The sequence below is a fragment of the Bos mutus genome, chromosome 21, assembly GCF_027580195.1.
Source record: "Bos mutus isolate GX-2022 chromosome 21, NWIPB_WYAK_1.1, whole genome shotgun sequence".
Lineage (NCBI taxonomy): Eukaryota > Metazoa > Chordata > Mammalia > Artiodactyla > Bovidae > Bos > Bos mutus.
The window spans coordinates 63,362,334-63,380,257 of record NC_091637.1 but is presented as its reverse complement, the minus strand read 5'-3'; the positions used below and the strand labels follow the sequence as shown (position 1 = coordinate 63,380,257).

Below are 17,924 nucleotides of genomic sequence, written 5' to 3'. Positions count from 1 at the left end.
TTTTTGCATACCAGAAAAGAGGTATGATCATGGTTTAGAGTCCTTAAGTTGATCTGTAGATTAAGGTATTTGGGGGAGAGGAGTGTCAAAGGCAAATAAGCCAAAAGATTTAAGAGCTTAGAAGATAGAGGTCTCTTGTCTGGCCCCCTTTTCAGATTCACAGGCTCGGGGTCAGGTCATCTGAGGTGACCAGGAAGGACAGTGCTGTTTAAAGGTGTACCTCTGCTGCGGTGCATTGGAGTGTGCTGGAGGGACATTTGTTGACCATTTGGAACAGGGAACAGCTGGGCTTGGTCCATTTTGCTCCTCAGTGGATTCTTTTAATTGGAGTATAGTTGCTTTATAATGTTATGTTGGTTTCTGCTGTAGAGCAGAGTGAATCAGTTATGTGTATACATATATCTCCTCCGTTTTGAACCTCCCTCCCACCCTTCTGGGTCATCCCAGAGCACTGAGCTGAGCTCCCTGTGCTATACAGCAGCTTCCCACTAGCGATCTGTTTTACACATGGGAGTGTGTAGATGTGAGTCTCGGCCTCCCAGTTCATCTTGATCCCCTTTGCATCCTTCCTGTATCATCACGTCTGTTCTCTACGTCTGCGTCTCTGTTCCTGCCCTGCAAGTAAGTTCATCTGAGCCATTTTTTTAGATTCTACAGATTTTTAAAAGTAGAGCTTTCTTGAGTAAATGTGTTTGAAGTTAGATTTGGGGGAAACAAAAAACAGAAGATCCTTTGGCCCTATTGTAGAAAAATACCCCATTCATAAGAGATGGATGACAGAGGCAAAGGAAACCCAGACCTGCTACTCTGGAAGCATATGGTGGTTTCCCTGGGTGGCAGGAGTGCTCACGGGGCACGGCCCTCTGAAGAGGAACGTGGAGACCAGATAACCCAGGGCTGTAATCTGGTCACAGCCAACTTGCCTGGCGACCCTGGTGCTGCCTCTTGTCTGCTCACCTGTCATGGAGGCCACGGCAGGTTCATGCAGAAGAAATCCTGTAAGCGCGATGCCAGCTCCCCCCACTGCCCAGGGCAAAGGGCAGGTGGAGTGTTTGCCTCTCACTGGGGTGGGCAGGCAGTGAGGTTCCCACGAGACACTGGGGATCCCCGAGTGGTCAGACAGGACATGGCTCCTGCCCCCCATGCCTCCTTGGGCCAAGAAACATAAACCAAATGTGCACGTATGTGCACACACACACACACGGAGAAGGGCGCAGGGCTGGGCCGACACAGCAGGGAAGCCTGGGGGTGGAGGAGGGTGTCTGGGCTGTAACTTCTGGCTTCACCTTTCTTTTAAAGTCACTTATCTGACTGCTGCCAGGCAGGCCCCCCTGAGAGTGGTGACCGCGTCCACCTCTCAGAGCGTTGTGTACCTCAAGACAGACAGTAAAGACAATGTTTGTTGAGTTTCTAGTCCTAACCTGTTCATCTCTTTTTGGAGTCAGTGAATATTTGTTGAGTGAACAAATGATGGACAGTCAAAAGTGTAGATTGATTATGACTAAATTTGATTCGTGGCCGATTGCCCCTCTTCAGGGAATACAAATGGTAACCAGTAAAGTTTTTAAACAGACATATTTTTTGCAGTGTTTCGTAGATTTCAGTTTAATCTAACCTGGATGTAGGTTATAGATTTCAGTGTTTCAATAAAAGAAAACAATTCTTCCATTGTAAAGTAATTTTATAAATTTATTGAACAGTATTGATGTTTTTCGACTAATCTCATTTTCTTAATTAAATTAAATTTTTTATTTTAAGGTAATACATATTTGCTATAGAAATTATATATATAAGCAAAAAGCAAGCAGTTTAATGTGTATTGATGTATTTATTTGATCGTATTGAGTGAGTTCAGAGAACTTTATGATGAAAAATTCCCTAAAGAGTTGGATGTAATCTGTGTTTAAAAATAAAAGTCTTAAAAATTGATTTTTTTCCCTCAAGAGCCAAATGTATGAACCAAGCGTGCTTTGATTCTGATTTATGGTCATCAAAACTAAATTCTAGATTCAATAGATATTTTGCAATTTGTCATTCTGTTAAACTGTGTTATATCCACTTAGAAAATGAAATATGAGCAGGAGGGTTGACGGACCTACTAGAAATCGCTGCCTGACACGTTGCTTCTAATTAGTCTGCTTTTGGAGCTAGAAGGGGAACCTCAGTGTTCTAAGTGTACATTTTCCTTCTCCTCCCTGTCCCCTGCCTTTTAGTATATATGCCAAATACAACCTGTGACGTGTTATGTTGGAAAGTTCTAATCAGAGCAACTAGGCACAATTTCTGAATTGTATTTTGTCAATCCTGATACTGTAGAACCGTCGTTAAGTTGCTGAACTACCGTATATGTTTTTCAGATTAACAATTGATAATATAGCAGGCTATAAATTTTTTAAAATACAGTATTTAGGAGTCTTTTTTTTTGAACTTTGCTACTTTCCTTTTAATATATTTAAATGCCTCATGGAAGGTGATTATTAAATGTATTCAACTCAGTTTCCATATAAAAACTGGTTAAGGTGAGAGATGAGTATTTTTTAGAAAAGTAAAGATCTAATTTTGAGAAGTGTTTATGTCCTAGAGACCACTTGTGTGTTTTAATCCTTTTTTTTTTTTTAATTTCCTCAGAGGATGTTGAGTCTTTCTTCCAGATAAATGTGTGTGTGTGTGTGTTTTAAAGAATTGTTTTAGGAAATACCTCTCCATGTAGTTCTGAAAGTGCTTATCTTTATTTTTGAAATGTTTACTGTCAAATGTTAAAAACAAAAACCAACCCTAACTCGAAGGTGTTTTGTCTCACGTGCAGAGCTGTTTCAGAACCGTTTCACATACGAGATGCTTTTGAATTAGGAATTCACATAGTAATGAATTCTGCTTATTTTGCTTCTCTGTGAAGGTTTGTTGTGTGAGCTTGAAATAAGACTGCAGCTGATTCGTGCAGCACATATTAACTGTTTATTTAGTTTAAGTACATGACTGTATCTTTCATTTCTGATCAACCTGAGGAGTTTGCACGCTGCACAGCAGCTACCTTCTTTTACACTTTATTAAATATCTGTCAATTATAAATATCAAGGTTTTACATTAATGTCAAGATAGTACATCAAAAATTCATGGAATATGTGACTTTTTCCAAGGGTATTTAATACTTAATGCATTTGTGTCATTTTTCTTTCTAGAGATATTGACAGGTTTTATTAAGTGTTTGTTAGGGAGATTTCATTTTTATCAAGGGACTATAAAGAGAAGCTGCATGCTAAATCAATTTTTTAAAGCCAGAATATTGTTCATTTTTTTCATATTCAAACTCTTGTAATCCATAGGTTTTTTATTTAAATTTCTTCTTGGTTTATTTTTGTTTTATGTGAGTGATAGTTCAAGACAGAACTTTAATAAGGATGAAATATGCTGACTGTAGTGGTTTTTAATTTCCTTAAGCATAGCTACCAGACCCAGGCAATATGGTAAATTCTTCAAAATGTCATACTTACATATTTAGCAATATTACTTCTTTTTATTGAAGCCAAACAAACGATTTTAGATATTAATCTTTCCCAAACACAGTGATTATTTTGTACTAGGTACAGTATTATTGTGTCTCATCTGGAACGCCTCTTCCGCTAGAAGAGGGACTGGGGAGGGCTTCCCTGGGCTGCCGGGCTTGACATAAGCAAACAAGAATCTTCTTTTAAAAGTGAGCTCTGCAGGGCTTCAGGTCTCAGCATGAGCTGCAGCAACTGTTCATATCTCAACTTTGAATATTTATAATGCATAAGAAAGTGAAAATATCAATCACTTTAAAAATCTGCAGAAAATCTATGGCTGGTTTCTAAACTGTGTTTATGGGGTCACTGTTGTCCAAGCCAGACAGCCCCTCACCATCCCATGTGTGGGTAGGCACATCCTGGAAACAGCTATCTCAGCTTAAATCAATTAGCCACATCTTCTGCTTTCATTTAGATTTCTATTTTTAAGGTACCTATTAGGACTGTCTTGTACTGGAGATAAACAAAACCCTTATAGGATTTTGCTCTATAAAGTGAGGAATGTTCAGTTATCCTCCCCATAAAGTATAAGTGTAGTAAGTTTCATCCAAGAACATTTTTAGGAACTTGCAAGTAACTTCAGATTAATATTGTAATTTTTGGAAGATGTATTTTTAAACCTTGAGACTTAATGTGTTAAAAAAAAATCTGTCCAGAGTTTAAACAGTGTCTGGAATAGACACATTTCTTATTCTTGTTTATTTTTTCAGGGTGTGTGAAAATACGTATATTTAAAGTTAAATGCAAATCATGCAGTGTTTGCACCCATGCAAATCATTTCAATATTTGTTTCAAGATTCTTGTAAAACTATTATATAATAATCTAAAGGGGCAGGTTAGATTTTTTATTTTTAACAAACCAAATTTCTCTTGAGTGAAGCTGAGCTAGTAACCACTCTGGATAAACCCAGTTTGGGTTTAGGGTAAGTTTCTCTGAAGGCCTCACACCCTGACTGTTAATTCAAGAACCCTGCAGCTCTAATGTATTCCACTATGATGCCAGTAGGTGGCACTGGTGTCACAGTAGTGAGAGCCCCATTGACACGGCAGTTACTTGCATTTCTCTATAGCCTCAAATTCCATTTCAGTCTGTTAAGTGAATGTGTTTGGCAGAACATAAATATTTTTTTAAACCAGAATTACGTACAGTGGGCACACCTTATTTTTTAAGCACATAAGAACAACTGTTTCTAAGAGATTCTGCAAATATACATAACTCTACAGCGAAAATAATCTTCAAAATTAATTTGCAGAAAGCATTTGCACATTTTTTTTTCCTTGAGTTTTCTTTACGACTTTGTCAGGACAATGAACATGAACTTGTATTTTTGGTAAGAAATGTATATAAATAGTAGGAAGGGAGACATTTTTGAGAGTTAATTTTCCATCTTTTTGGTCCTTAGGGAGGTGGCCCTTGTTTGAAGAGTTTTCATAGAGTCCAAAGCTATTTAAAGATGTTTGAGTGTCTGGAGCATTCTTCCTCAAGTCATTGTGACATTCAGCGTTCTAATTTTGAAAACTCATCTTTCTCCAATAAGTCAAATTTTTTGAGGGGGAGGGGTGAAATTTTTAATACTTAACGGTTTTAGCATTAGAATTTACCAACTTTGAAAATACCGTAGTGCATTCCACAGTTTAAGTGAACTTAAAATATTTTAAAATAACAAAAGCAGCAACGCTTTCCCACCTCCTAGAGTTTGAGGAGAGATGGGCTGTGCCACATTTCTAGTATGTCAGACGGTGAGAAACTTCATTTCATTATAAGTGAAAGGAAATTCTAGCAATAGAATTCTCTAAGTTTGGAAGCTTTTCTGTGGTACTTATCACAGTTTGGGGTGTAGGGAAGTTCCTGTCTGCTGAATTTGTACTTTTATGAGAAAAAAACGTGAGCACCGTTGTGGTCAAGTTCCATAATTAAATGGAAAGCATCTTTAGGCGTCTTGGAGCACAGCCTTAACATTTCATCTATTCAAAGAAGAGGTAATGAGAAGCTTCTCCCATCTTTGCTGTGCTTGACCATGGTATAGGGTTTTGTTGTTGTTGTTTTTAACCAGAAACAGGATTGCCTAATCTTACTAGTTAGAAAATGCAGCAAGAGAATGCCCCTGGGCAATAGGTTATTTTTATATTAAATTGCATCTTCTTTAATTTCATTTTGATTATTACCACATTTTTATTATCACAACATCACAATATTGTGTGACTGTATTTCCTTATGTTGACTTTTCTTCCAAAGGGTTAAAACTGGGTTGAGGGTTAGAGGGCAGAAGCAGGCACCTGGGAGCTAGCGCCCAATTGGCAGCCTCGTGTAATATATAATTTGCCTAAAATCGCGCGCAGAGCACCAGCTTTTGTTTTCTAATTGATTTACGGTTTGAGCCACTTTTACCTCGTCCCCCACTGTCCTGCGTACCGGTGCCAGCGAGTACATTACCGTGAGCGATGATAAATTGCCGTGCACTTGTGATGCTAATGCGTCAAGAGTAAAAACTGCATACTACATGGGGCTTCGTGCATTAACCGTGGTGCAGAGACAGTGCAGCCGATTGCATGGGTGTCTCGGAAATCACCGTTTGTTCATTTGATCACTTACTGCAATCTGTCCATCAGCCTGTAATGGAAACCGAAGATTAAAATTATACCGTTACAGCTTTTAATTTCTTAATTGAGACAAAGTTTTTTAAGTGCTCGAAAGGTCTAAGGTGTGTGTGGGGAGAGTGTTATGGAGCGAGAACCTGAGATGCTTAAAATTTTCTCCAGTGTGTGAAATTTGGGATATTTTTATCAAATGATCTTTTGTCTAGAGAAAAAAAAAAGTAGTGAAGTTTAAATGTGCCGATCTCAATTTTATCTTCATTATATTTATTTGTAAAATTTAATTCATAATTTACAGAACTGTATTTTTTCTTGATTTTCTGTATTTGAGCTGCATCTGGCATGTGTGTGATTCATTTGCACATAACAAATTGATTTCCTTCTAAATGATTTTAAGTCAGAGGTTAATGAGAGAAGTTTCAGTTTATTCTAGTACCTTTAATTGCTCCTTTTACTGAGGTAAGAAGAGCTTTGGACTCTTTGTAAGGGCTGTCCCACACAGTATGAGACAGGATGTGGAGGCAGGTGGGACCTGACTTGGGCTCTGGGTTTCTGTGTTGATCAGATACTCATCGTGCGGGTGTGCCTACCTTTTGTAAACTCAGTCCACCTTAAATTTTATTTGTGTGCCTTGTCTGTGGGCCCTGGTATCAGAATACAAGCAGCAGATTTATGGCGGCTGCTGGGCACCACAAATTAAGTTGACAGTGATGTATGAGCACATAATAGCACGATGAGCCCTCGGTAGCGCGGCTGGACGCCTCCTGCTTCATTTGGCTCTTGTTAGGATCCGTTAGGCAGCTAAATAATGAAATTCTGCTGACTGATTTCTGTCTTCCCTTTTTCTCTTTTCACCTCTGCTTTCTAAAACTTCCTCATTCCCAGACCCATCCTCATGCCCACAAACTGCCCTTGAAGGACTCCTTCACTTACGAGGACTACAGGTTGGTGTGTGGGAGGGTGATGGGGGGGGGGTGTGCATGTGCATGAGGCATGTGTTGGAGGGTGGTTCCTGTGAATTTGGGGTCTCAGAAGTGCGAAGAGCTTTGATAAGAAGTGGTTTGCATGACCATTTAAAGCCTTTAAAAAAAAAAGAAGTCTTTCCCAAGTTTCTCCGGACAGCTGGGGTAAGTAGCCGCATTTTCATAGCCATGTGGAAATTTCCACTAACCTGTATTGGTGGGGATTAGTTGTTGTAGCCAAGTGTTGCCTGAGATTAACATTAGTGTGGGGAGGTCTGGAGGATCTTTTTTCTTTCTAAGTAGACTATTTTAGTGCTTTGAAGTAGGGGCTTTTTTTTTTTAAACAAAAAGATTCAGTGTAGCACACAGCATAGTAAAAAATAGCATTCCACATTTTGAAACATTCTTAGAGGATTTCTGATCAGAAAGGAGTTATATTGCTTGCTTTTCACTGAGGCTGCAAGGAGGAACAGAGTCAGCGTTTGTGTGAAAGAGGCCTGGGGTCCCCCTGGCCGCCCAGCTCGGGACCTGCAGAGGACTGGCCAGCTCTGGTCTCAGCCAGCCCTCCTACCAGGCCACTTTCTTCCCCAGAAGCACCCCCACCCTTAACCGCTGACTCCTTGATTGCCCCTGGCTTCCTTTCCTTCCATTCCCTACCCCCCCACCAAACAACCCCCCCAACCAACCCTAAAAGTAAATTGTAAATGACGATGAAGGTGGCCACTTGTCACCTTTGCAACTTAGGAAAGAATTTTGAGAAGTCAGGTACCTCGATTTTGCTTGAACTGTGACTGCCCTGGGCTCTCTGATGTGCCGGCCCTAATCAGCCTCTTTTCTTTGGATTGTTGCAGGTGGGCGGTCTCTTCCGTTATGACTCGACAAAACCAGATTCCCACGGAGGACGGCTCCCGGGTGACCCTGGCACTTATTCCCCTGTGGGACATGTGCAACCACACCAGCGGCCTGGTGAGCACCCACTGCCCGAGTCGTGTGTAGTCGGGACGGGGCGGGCTTCCTCAGGTCACCCTCCCCACCGCCACTCTTGGGTCCTGCGTAGTCGGGAAGGGGCGGGCTGCCTCAGATCATTCTCCCCGACCTCCCCTCCCAGAGGAGCAAACAGAACCAAACCTGCCACCTGCCCTGCCCCCCTCGAGTAGAGGCTGGGGGTTTTCTCCCTGTGTTTATTACTTAATCCTGAAGACGGGAGTCTTATGTCACTTTCAAAAGCCACAATGAACAGCATTTATGTGCTAAGCCTAGACATGCATTTTCTTATCTAAGGACCACAGACTAAACCCAAGTTTCTTTTTCCTGATTCTTTAAAAAATACTGATTTATTAAAAAAAAAAAGAAAGAAACCTATCTCCTTCCTGCTGTTTCCCCCTGTGTTACTGGTTTTCTCTCCTTGCTGACTGATTTCCAGTTCCTTAAGCTTCTCTGATTCTCTTCTGTCCCCTGGCCCACTCCTTCACCTGATAGGCAAACACGTCCTCAGCCCCCTCAATTAACCTGGTGTTAATTGTCCTGGTGCCCCTGGCGGTGGGGCGGGGGAGGTGCACTTGGCCTCAGAGGACGCTAAGGAGACAGGGAGATGCCGAGGTGATGGTTAGTCAGGACGCGCAGAGGAGTCTGCCTCTGTGGCTCAGCGTGCTTTCAGCCGTGAGCCACAGAGGAGAGTGCTGCTCTGTGCAGAGACGGTGTCCGAGAGAGGTTTCCTGAAATCAGTGTCGGAAAGGTAGTCAACTTCAGGATGTTTTGAACTTATATGTTATAATCATATACTGGTTTGGTTAGTTTTTTGTTCATCTTTTCTCACTGTCAGCTTTCTTTGTTATTATTAGCAGTATTATAAATAGATTATAAAAATGCTGCAAATGAGTATTTTACATGTAATTCCACAAAATGGCCAGAACACATGTAACATTTGCCAAACACTTAAGATAGAACACCCTAGTGCTAATCTGGGAAGGTCTAGCAACCAGTACACTCTTAAACTGTAGAGAAGAAGACTTTTTTAATTGTACTTTCGCCTTAATTTAGATATGCTTAATTAGCCGTTTTGAGGTGTTCTTAGCATATTTTATCATTTATTTTCATTAATAAAATTTTACATTTTGCTCTTTTCTTTCAGAGCTGTTTTGAACTGATTATCATATTGAAGTTTTAAAATTTTTCGAATAGCTTTTAATCTTTGGCTGTAGCATTTTTGTTTTTCTTCTTTTGGATTAAGACGTTGGTTCCCAGACTTGATTGATTGTTGGGGTTTATTCTTTTCTTTCTTAAATGTAAAAAGCACACATTTATTGTAAACAAAACCTGTGAACCAAAACAGAAGCCTCTGCAACGTGAAGCTCAGGGTCCCCCGCCAGTACCGGGCCCCGTGATCTGTCCCACTCGGTGGCTCCTGGGCAGCTGGCCACTGGCTTTCTGAGAATCTCTCCATGCATTTGCCCGTTCACACACTCACACACAGACTGGTTTTATGTTGCTTTCGTGTATACTACTCACATTTTCCCCCTAAAAGTTAAAGAAAGTTTATCTCGTAATAAAATTACTGAATTGACGACGATGCTCATGCTGTCTTTTTCTACACTCTTCACCAAGTCTTTAAGCCACCGCAGCCCGGCAGGAACACTGCTGACCTTGAGAAGGCTCATGTGAGATGTTAGTACTTTTCCTTCCAGTGGTTACTTTCTCCACATACTTAATTCTTTCTGCTGCACCTTTGTTGAACTGTTTGCCATCATAATTGTAAGGCTTCATGGGAAATTCTGTCTGGGAGGATTTCAGAATCTGTTTTAACACTGTGAAGTTGCATGTCATACATCTGAACAGGTAATCTCTTTTTTAACGTGAGGTATTTGAAATTAAGGCTTAGCTTTTCAGACAGTAGATTGCTTCTCTGTGTGTGTCTGTCCTGACAGCCGTTGTCTGTCTGATCTTTGCCACTGAGGGAGGAGACAGAAATTAGTAACCGGGCAGTGCTGCGTGCTTCTGACAGTGTGCCTGCACCTGGTTATGGGGCAGAAATGGAAGAGTCAGGTTCTGTGACAGTGATTCCAAACCAGCAGCAGCGAAGAAGATCGTGAGGAAGGAAGGGGCTGGCTGGGTGGCTGCCCCGGGCTTGCCGGAGCCTGGCGCAGGGGAACCACTCCCGTCCATAGAGAGAAGCACACAGACGAGTCTGCAGGCATCGTGTTGAGCTGTATCTGAATTCTGCGTGCCTGGGTCAGAACCGGTGGAGGGGGGGGCGCCGGCCTGCCTGCCCTTCCTTGAGGGCGGTCCGTTTATACAGAGAAGGCCGCTTCCCAGCCGTCTGGGGCCCCTGTACTCGTACCCGCAGGTGGAGCATGTTGGACGATCAGCCCTTGGGTTTGAGTCGTGCCTCTGCCAGTCAGGATGAGAATGGCTTTGGGAGGTTCAGGCAGAACCGAGGGAGGTTCTTCCCCAAGGCCTTTTTGTTTGAGTGTTGAAAAGTCTGAAACATTTAGCTGCGCATCAGGCTTCAGTCTCAAGGGGAAGCCCAGGTGTTTGCAGTGGCAGAAAAGCGCCTGCTCGGCCCGTGACCCTGAAACCTGCACACGCCCACCGCGGGGCCTCTGCACTGACTGCCCCGCTGCCTCCTCAGGCCATGATTTCATTTATCAAGTGTTTAAGCTGTTCTGTAAGTGAAAATGAGCCAGGACAGCTGGTTTCACGACATGCTTGTTGCTTTCCTGTTTCTCACTGGTCTTTGCAGATCACAAGTGTACGGATTTCTCGGTGTGTGTCTACTCAGCTATTGGTTCTGAGGATGCTGGGTTTAGAGAGTAGTGTTGTCTGGCCTGCCTTTCCCTAGACTCGGAAGTAATCTTTTGAGCTGTTGACACCTTTTTTAGGAAATAGCACGTGAAGCTGTATTGAATTCTGATTCTCCAGGATAAAATGGGGGATCACACTTATTAATGAGCATTTACAGACACTAGAGCTTCCCTGGTGGTTTAGAGGGTAAAGAATCCACCTGCCAACGCAACAGATGCAGGTTCAATCCTTGGGTTGGGAAGATCCCCTGGAGAAAGAAATTGCACCCCACTCCAGTATCATTGCTTGGGAAATCCCATGGACAGAGGAACCTGGCGGGCTACAGTCTATGGGGCCACAGAGAGTCGGACACGACTAAAGTGACTGAGTTTACACGCACAGACCCTCTAAGATATGGGGGGCTGCCCTGAGGGACCGTATTCTTCCCCTGCTGGAGGTTGCTTTGTCAGGCAGATGTTGTCAAGGGCAGGGGCAGTGTCAGGTGTTAGGCACGGTGAGCCAAGCTGCAGGCCCAGAGGTGGCTGCAGGTCTGGCTGGCAGGGGCAGGTGCACAGATAAATGCCCTGCTGTGGAGTGGGAGAGGCTTTGGGGGGCATGGAGGGAAGGTGGGATGAGGGGAGGCCTCCAGAGAGGCCAGGGCTCAGGCTGAACAGGGGCTGAAGGCAGCTGCAAGCACGAGGCAGCGGGGACAGTGGCCAGGGTGGCAGGTCCAGAGGCCGTAAGGAGGCACAAGGCTCCTTGAAAACTGGCCTTGCTCCAGAATTTGGATCTTTTTTTCTGAAGGCAAAGGAGAGCACCACTGAAAGGTTGTAAACAAGAAGTCAACAATGTATATCCCCAGGGATGCAGGAGGGCTGGTGCAGGAATTTGAGACCAGTTGGGAGGGTTTTGCACATGATAAGCCAGGCACAAACAAGCAGGGGGGCGATTGGGCAGATGGAACCCAAAGGGCGACCTGGAAGGTGACATGCTGACCAGCTGAGGCCCAGAGAATTAAGTGGGGGTGTAAGTGCTGGGACTGCAGTGTTGCTTTCCCCGCCCCCGCCCCCAGTACAGGAGCGATGAGAGATGCAGGGTTTCCGTGTAGTCAGTGATTGGGGGGTTTAGAAACTCACAGTATAGCCTTCAGCATAAAGAAAGTGGATAGGATGCACCTAAGCTGTTCTGTTTTTCTTTTGCTTATCTGAAAGTTTGAATTTCTCTAGTTTTAGAGTAAAATATGTATATAATTTGGAAACAGGATTTTTCTTTTCCCTGATTCTTGATCCAGTAGAAGACTCACCTTGGGTTCTTAGTGGCCAAATAGGAGAAAAAGATGCTATTTCCAAGTCAGTTACAGGCTTCCCTGATGGCTCAGACGGTAAAGCCTCTGCCTACAATGCTGGAGACCCGGATTTGATCCCTGGGTCGGGAAGATCCCCTGGAAAAGGAAATGGCAACCTACTCCAGTATTCTTGCCTGGAAAATCCCATGGATGGAGTAGCATGGTGGGCTACAGGTGGGCTACAGTCCATGGGGTCGTAAAGAGTTGGACACGACTGAGTGACTTCACTTTCACAATTCTCCTGGGATCCTGCTTCATCCTTGGGGAGCGCTTGTCCTGTGTTGTGGGGTTGGGGGTGGATGGGCTCAAAGGCAGTAACTATGTAACGAATAATTGTATTTGGTTGAGACCAGCAAGGGATAATGTGTACATTTTCCGAAGGGTATGTCCCTCATTGCAGGTTTGGGGTCTTGCAGGAGGATGTCTGGTGTGACAGAATTAATGAAAATAACTCTGCTCAGTTTGATGAAGCAGGGCCGAATGTACCCCTTTAAGTAGCTTTGGGTGTTTCTTATCCTCTAATGGCCAAAAAACACAAAAGGCCCTTCTGAGCCAGAGCACTCAGACGCTGTCCTGTCCCCCTCCCTCCCGTGTGCAGATCACCACCGGCTACAACCTGGAAGATGACCGCTGCGAGTGTGTGGCCCTGCAGGACTTCCGGGCCGGAGAGCAGGTGGGTTCCGTCCGAGACCCTCAGCTCACACTGTGCGAGATTTGTGTTTAAGGCTTGTTTGAGGAGCATGTTCTAGGACCCAGAACCAGGATAAACACTTCGTGCTCTGCATGGGACCTTTGGGCCCGCCAGGGAGAAAGATTTGCACAGCTGCCCTACTGTGTGTAACACTGTCCACTGAAAACCAGCTCTGTGTTACGACAGTAGAACAGATTTCTTCCATTATATAAACTGCATTGCTTTCATACCTTTCTCTGTGGATTAGAACCTTCTTTATATGAAGGCTATGTATTTAAGTGGCAAAACCATAAGGGAAGCGGGACCCACAAGAGCTGTCTTCTTATACTTTCTCTTGAACCTGTTTTCAGTAATCATTGGGGTGGGGGTGGGCGGGGCTCAGCCTCTCAGTCCGCTTGCAGATATGCAGGTAAGAACACCTGTACTCTGTCAGCCGTGAGCAAGATCTGACACAGGCCACTGACATTCTCGCGGAGACAGAGTGAAAAGTGTCAGCCTAACCAAGTGTCTGGAGGAGAAGTTCATCACCCCTCTGCTACTTGCAGAATTGCCGCAGCCTCTAGAAATGGGTTTCCACCAGACACTCTGGTGGTCAGAGGAGGGGAGAACAAGATGAATTGTAACGTGCAGTTGTAAAGGGACAGTATCGGTGAGCCTGCCGGAAGGGGTTATGATAGAGACCAGGTCGGGGTCTGGCTCCTCTGTGTGCTGGGAGGCCTGGGGGGGCGCTCTCCTCCCCCGGCTGGCCGGCCCGGCGCACGGGGCCTTCAGAACAGGGTGTGGTTCCTTCAGGGCTGTCCATCCTTAGTGTAAAGTCCCGCTAAATGTATGAGAACTGACCCTTTGCCCTGCTTTGTACTGAGAATGGATGTTAAGTTTCTTTTATATCCCTTTATTTTTTCTTTACTGCATCTCAGATTTACATTTTTTATGGCACTCGGTCAAATGCAGAGTTTGTGATCCACAGTGGTTTTTTCTTTGACAATAATTCACACGACAGAGTGAAAATAAAGCTTGGAGTGAGTAAAAGTGACCGGCTCTACGCCATGAAGGCCGAGGTCCTGGCTCGCGCTGGCATCCCAACGTACGTAGACAGTCTGTCAGCTCTCTCCTATGGTCCTTGAAATACTTCCAGTTGCAGAGTGTTTAATTGGCGAGTTAACGCAACTCCTCCGCTGTAGTTTGTCTTAATCCCTTTATCCCTATTATACTGCGAATTTAAACCGGTAGATGTATGGTGATTTACCAGCGTTTTCAGATCAACATAATCGTGTCGTTGAAAGCATCCCACAGTCAGTTCCAGGGAATGTGGCCTGAAATCCTCCTTCAGTTAAATCGGTGCCTCCATGTCATTAATGCCTTTCACCTTGAAAAGGTTAATGACCTGGATCAATTTGTTTCATTTAATTCTTTGCCACCATTAGTTTCTGTAATGAAGTCACGATCCTCAGTGATTTCAAGAATTTCTGGTTAAATTTTTTAAGATTTTCTTGCATTTGAGGTGCAAAATGATAAAGAAGACAAGAATTATGATTTATTGGTTCTCCAGGGAATGGAGGAACCATTCTTAATGAAAATGGATTATCTAGACCTTTTTTTTATTGAACTTGTCAATATTTGATTAATGATTAAAATGTGAACTCAACATAAATTATCGTTACCCTCTTGTTAGGAACCGTGGGTGTGCTGGGTTCTCCAGCATGTCGTGTGCCCCGAGGTGAAGGCTGTCAGACCGGCGACCGACCGCTGGCAGTGGCGGTCCCCCCGTCCCTCCCGGGCCAGCCCAGCCCTGCCGCATCTTGCCAGGACTGAACGCTGTGTATTTAGAATTGGGGGGAGAAGCACGGGGGCCTCTGGGTGGCCCGGCGCTCCCTGAGGGTCACCACACCGAGGGCAGGCTTAGAGATCTCCCTGAGGAGCGGGCGGGCAGGAGTGGGCTCCCGGGACTGATGCGGCCTCTTCTCTTGTCAGCTCCAGCGTCTTTGCCCTGCATTTCACGGAGCCGCCCATCTCCGCCCAGCTGCTAGCTTTTCTCCGAGTTTTCTGCATGACCGAAGGTAAATCATCTCAGGGAAAAAAAATGTTGACTTTTTTTTTTTTTTTTAATTCATGAAGTGTGAGGCAGAGGGATTCAGATTAAAGATAAAACTGCCTAAAATTAAAGCACTTTGGGGGAGGAGGTAAGATGGTAATATTGGAAAAAGAAGAAAATGATGTTTCATCCTGGAAGTTTTTTGTTAAATCCTTGATGTGTTGTCAGTATTCGCTTGTAATAAACAAATAATTCTCTACTGCCTTAGGAAGAAACATATAACATCTTGGACTATCTAACCGTATCAGATTCTACATTTGTAGACGGGAGTTTTTGATGTGTTTATTTACCTGGAATGACAGAGCCTCGGTGTCTGGACGAGTGAGGGGGCAGTTGTCACTGAAGCTGTGGGGTCGGCTGGGGCCTGTGTGGGCCAGAGGCCTTCATCTGTTAACCAGCTCTGTGGTTTGGATCCAAAATCGCCAGCAGGCCTTTTAATGCCAGGCATCCAGTTGGAGTACATAACACTGCAAACAGAACCTGTTTACATTGCAAAATATTCTCGTCAACAGCCTCTTACTTCAGGCACAAAAAGAGTTTCATATATATATATATATATATATATATAGTATTGAGCATTGATTTTATGTTTCTGTAAGATAAGCCACTTGGGGTTTCTGGTACTGAGATGTGACCTATTGCGGTCATGTTTCATTCTTCATTGGAAAATACACTCCTCCAAATCCCCTGGTCCTGAGGTTCCATTGTTAATTGTGTGTGAGTTTGCTCTTGTTGTAAAGCACCTTGGATCCTGTGCACAACAGATTGGGTGGGAAAGAGTGAGCAAGCGAGCAAGTGCCCCCTGATTGAACAGACAAGTGTGAGGCTGTCCGAGCATTGGAGCGAGGGCAGCTGGGCCGGAGCAGAAATGCCGGCCCCTGGAGGGAGCCTGCTGGGCTCTGCCACCCGGCTCCCTGTCTTCATGTCCGCAGCCAGAGAAGTGCTGCCCGGATCTGGCTGGTCATCGGGATGGAGGTGGGAGAATCTGAGTCCCAAAGCAGAGAGAGGTCACTTGGACCCCAACTGCAGAGCCCAGAGACATGCACGATGGTCCTCATTCCTTGTTCATAGCCACACTGCTCTGGACTCCCCGTCACTTGAGTGAGAGCTTGTGCTTCTGGGTGTGGTGGTGAGCCATCACTCCAGCTTAGTGGACACGAGTTTACGGTTAACTGTGGGCTTTTCTTGCGTATCAGGTAGGGTTACAGAGTTGAGTGTCACATGTCACAGTTCATGGTCTGAAGAAGCTTATAACTAAGAGCAATGATGACGATGACGACCCCTGGAGTCTGGGAGCCCCACTCTGTGCGGGGCTCTTGTAATAAACAAATAATTCTCTACTGCATTGGGAGAAAACTTACAGATAATCTTGGATTATCTAACCGTGTCAGAGTCTGCATTTACAAAGGACTATGGTGCAGGCTGTTCATTCTCAGCCACCTTGTGGGAGGGAGGCAGGGCTTCCCACTTGACTGACATAGAAACTCCTGTGCCATGAGGAGAGGAACTTGGTCACTCAGCTCACAGGCAGTGACCTGGACTTGAGAGCCTGTGCCCAGGCCCCCTGTGGCTCCTGCTGGTTTGCAGGAGTTGCGTCCATGGAAGAGGTCCTTGCGCTGCGGGGCCTTTGACACGGAGCCAGACTGGGGGCCACCAAACCACGCTCTCATGGTGGTTGGGGTGGGGGAGAAGGCGGGTGGTGAGGAGCCCTGTGAGTGCAGAGAATCCAGGATGGGTCTGTGAGTCAGGGAAGAGGGGAAAGAAGCCTGCTCCCGGAGGCTGTGTTCATTTCCCGAGTGTTGCGGAAAGGTGGATGGCCTTTCCTAGGTTTCATCTCCAGTGTGTGAAGTCGGGTCGGTTTCACTGAAAAGCAGCAGAGAGAAAGCTCTGCTTCAGCTCCTTGGCTTCCCACCATTCATTAAAGGGTGAAACTCGAGTAGCTTGAGGAAGAAAAAAGATAGGAACCTTAGTATTGGGGACTTCTAAAAAGATACCTCTTCCACCCAAGAAGTTTATATTCTTTATACAAAGAATAAAACTATAGGCTCAAAAATGTAAAAATCCTGAATTTTTTCATGATCTTTTGCTAACAAACGCAACTTAATAAATTTGTTTTTGAATATTAGATTAACTTCTATTAAAAAAAAACCCTGCTTTTGAATCGTTTTAGGTTCGTTGATTCTCTTTAGTTTCTCTGCAGTCACAGACAGTTTGTCACGTCAAGACAATTGATGCGTTCTTTGAATCATTCTCACTAATACTAATAAAAGTTTGGTTTGCTGGCAGCAGAAGTTCTTCCATTTGAATTGTAAATAGTGACAGCTGTGGGGCATTTTGCTCTGAAAGAGACACTGTCTCATAATTACATAAGAAGCACGGGTGTGCTTCTTGAGCGTGAATAGGATCGGCACGTTTTGGTCTTTTGAAGATAATGTGCCAGGAGATAAAGTGCTCAGAGCAGTTGCTGAATTCTTTCCTCTTCTTACATGTATTTGAAGGTAATTGAGATGTGCACTTGTGTTTATTTGTAATTCCTATTTAAACGCCTGACAAGTGAGGGGTATAGGCACATTTTTTTCATTAAGATTTTTCTGGTCCATTTTCTTGTTTCACTTTGTGGTTTACTTGTTACAAGATGAGACAGACAGCTTTGTCAGGTCAGCCACTGGAACTGGTACCATCAGATTTCAATCTGGAAGGGTCACTGGGCCCTTGTGCTGCTGTTTGTCTTCCCTGATTGCATTGCTCACCTGGATGTCTCTTCTACCCAGTAGGTGTGACTGGGCTCACGGTTTGTGGGAAGGGTGTTCTCAGAATAAGGGGTGTGTCTCTCCAGATGGTCTTTAAGAAGCATCTTCTGAAACCATCTAAAGGCTCTCAGGACCCCTCTTAAAAGCAATGAGACGTGGAGTGC

The 17,924-nt window shown here is 44.3% G+C and overlaps 1 protein-coding gene across 8 annotated transcripts in view; it reads left to right on the top strand.

Annotated features, from left to right (window-relative positions):
* Nucleotides 1-17,924, top strand: part of SETD3 (SET domain containing 3, actin N3(tau)-histidine methyltransferase) — a 78,528-nt gene that overhangs the window by 57,231 nt on the left and 3,373 nt on the right. For 6 of the 8 annotated variants that reach the window (XM_070357945.1, XM_070357942.1, XM_070357944.1 and 3 more), the window contains 5 exons: nucleotides 7,026-7,084; nucleotides 7,954-8,068; nucleotides 12,826-12,900; nucleotides 13,836-14,002; nucleotides 14,890-14,975. In XM_070357945.1, the coding sequence (XP_070214046.1) occupies nucleotides 7,026-7,084; nucleotides 7,954-8,068; nucleotides 12,826-12,900; nucleotides 13,836-14,002; nucleotides 14,890-14,975 (502 nt within the window). Of the gene's footprint in view, nucleotides 1-7,025; nucleotides 7,085-7,953; nucleotides 8,069-9,233; nucleotides 11,498-12,825; nucleotides 12,901-13,835; nucleotides 14,003-14,889; nucleotides 14,976-17,924 lie in introns of those variants that run through there. The other 2 variants (XR_011461554.1, XM_070357946.1) reach the window with 2 other exon arrangements.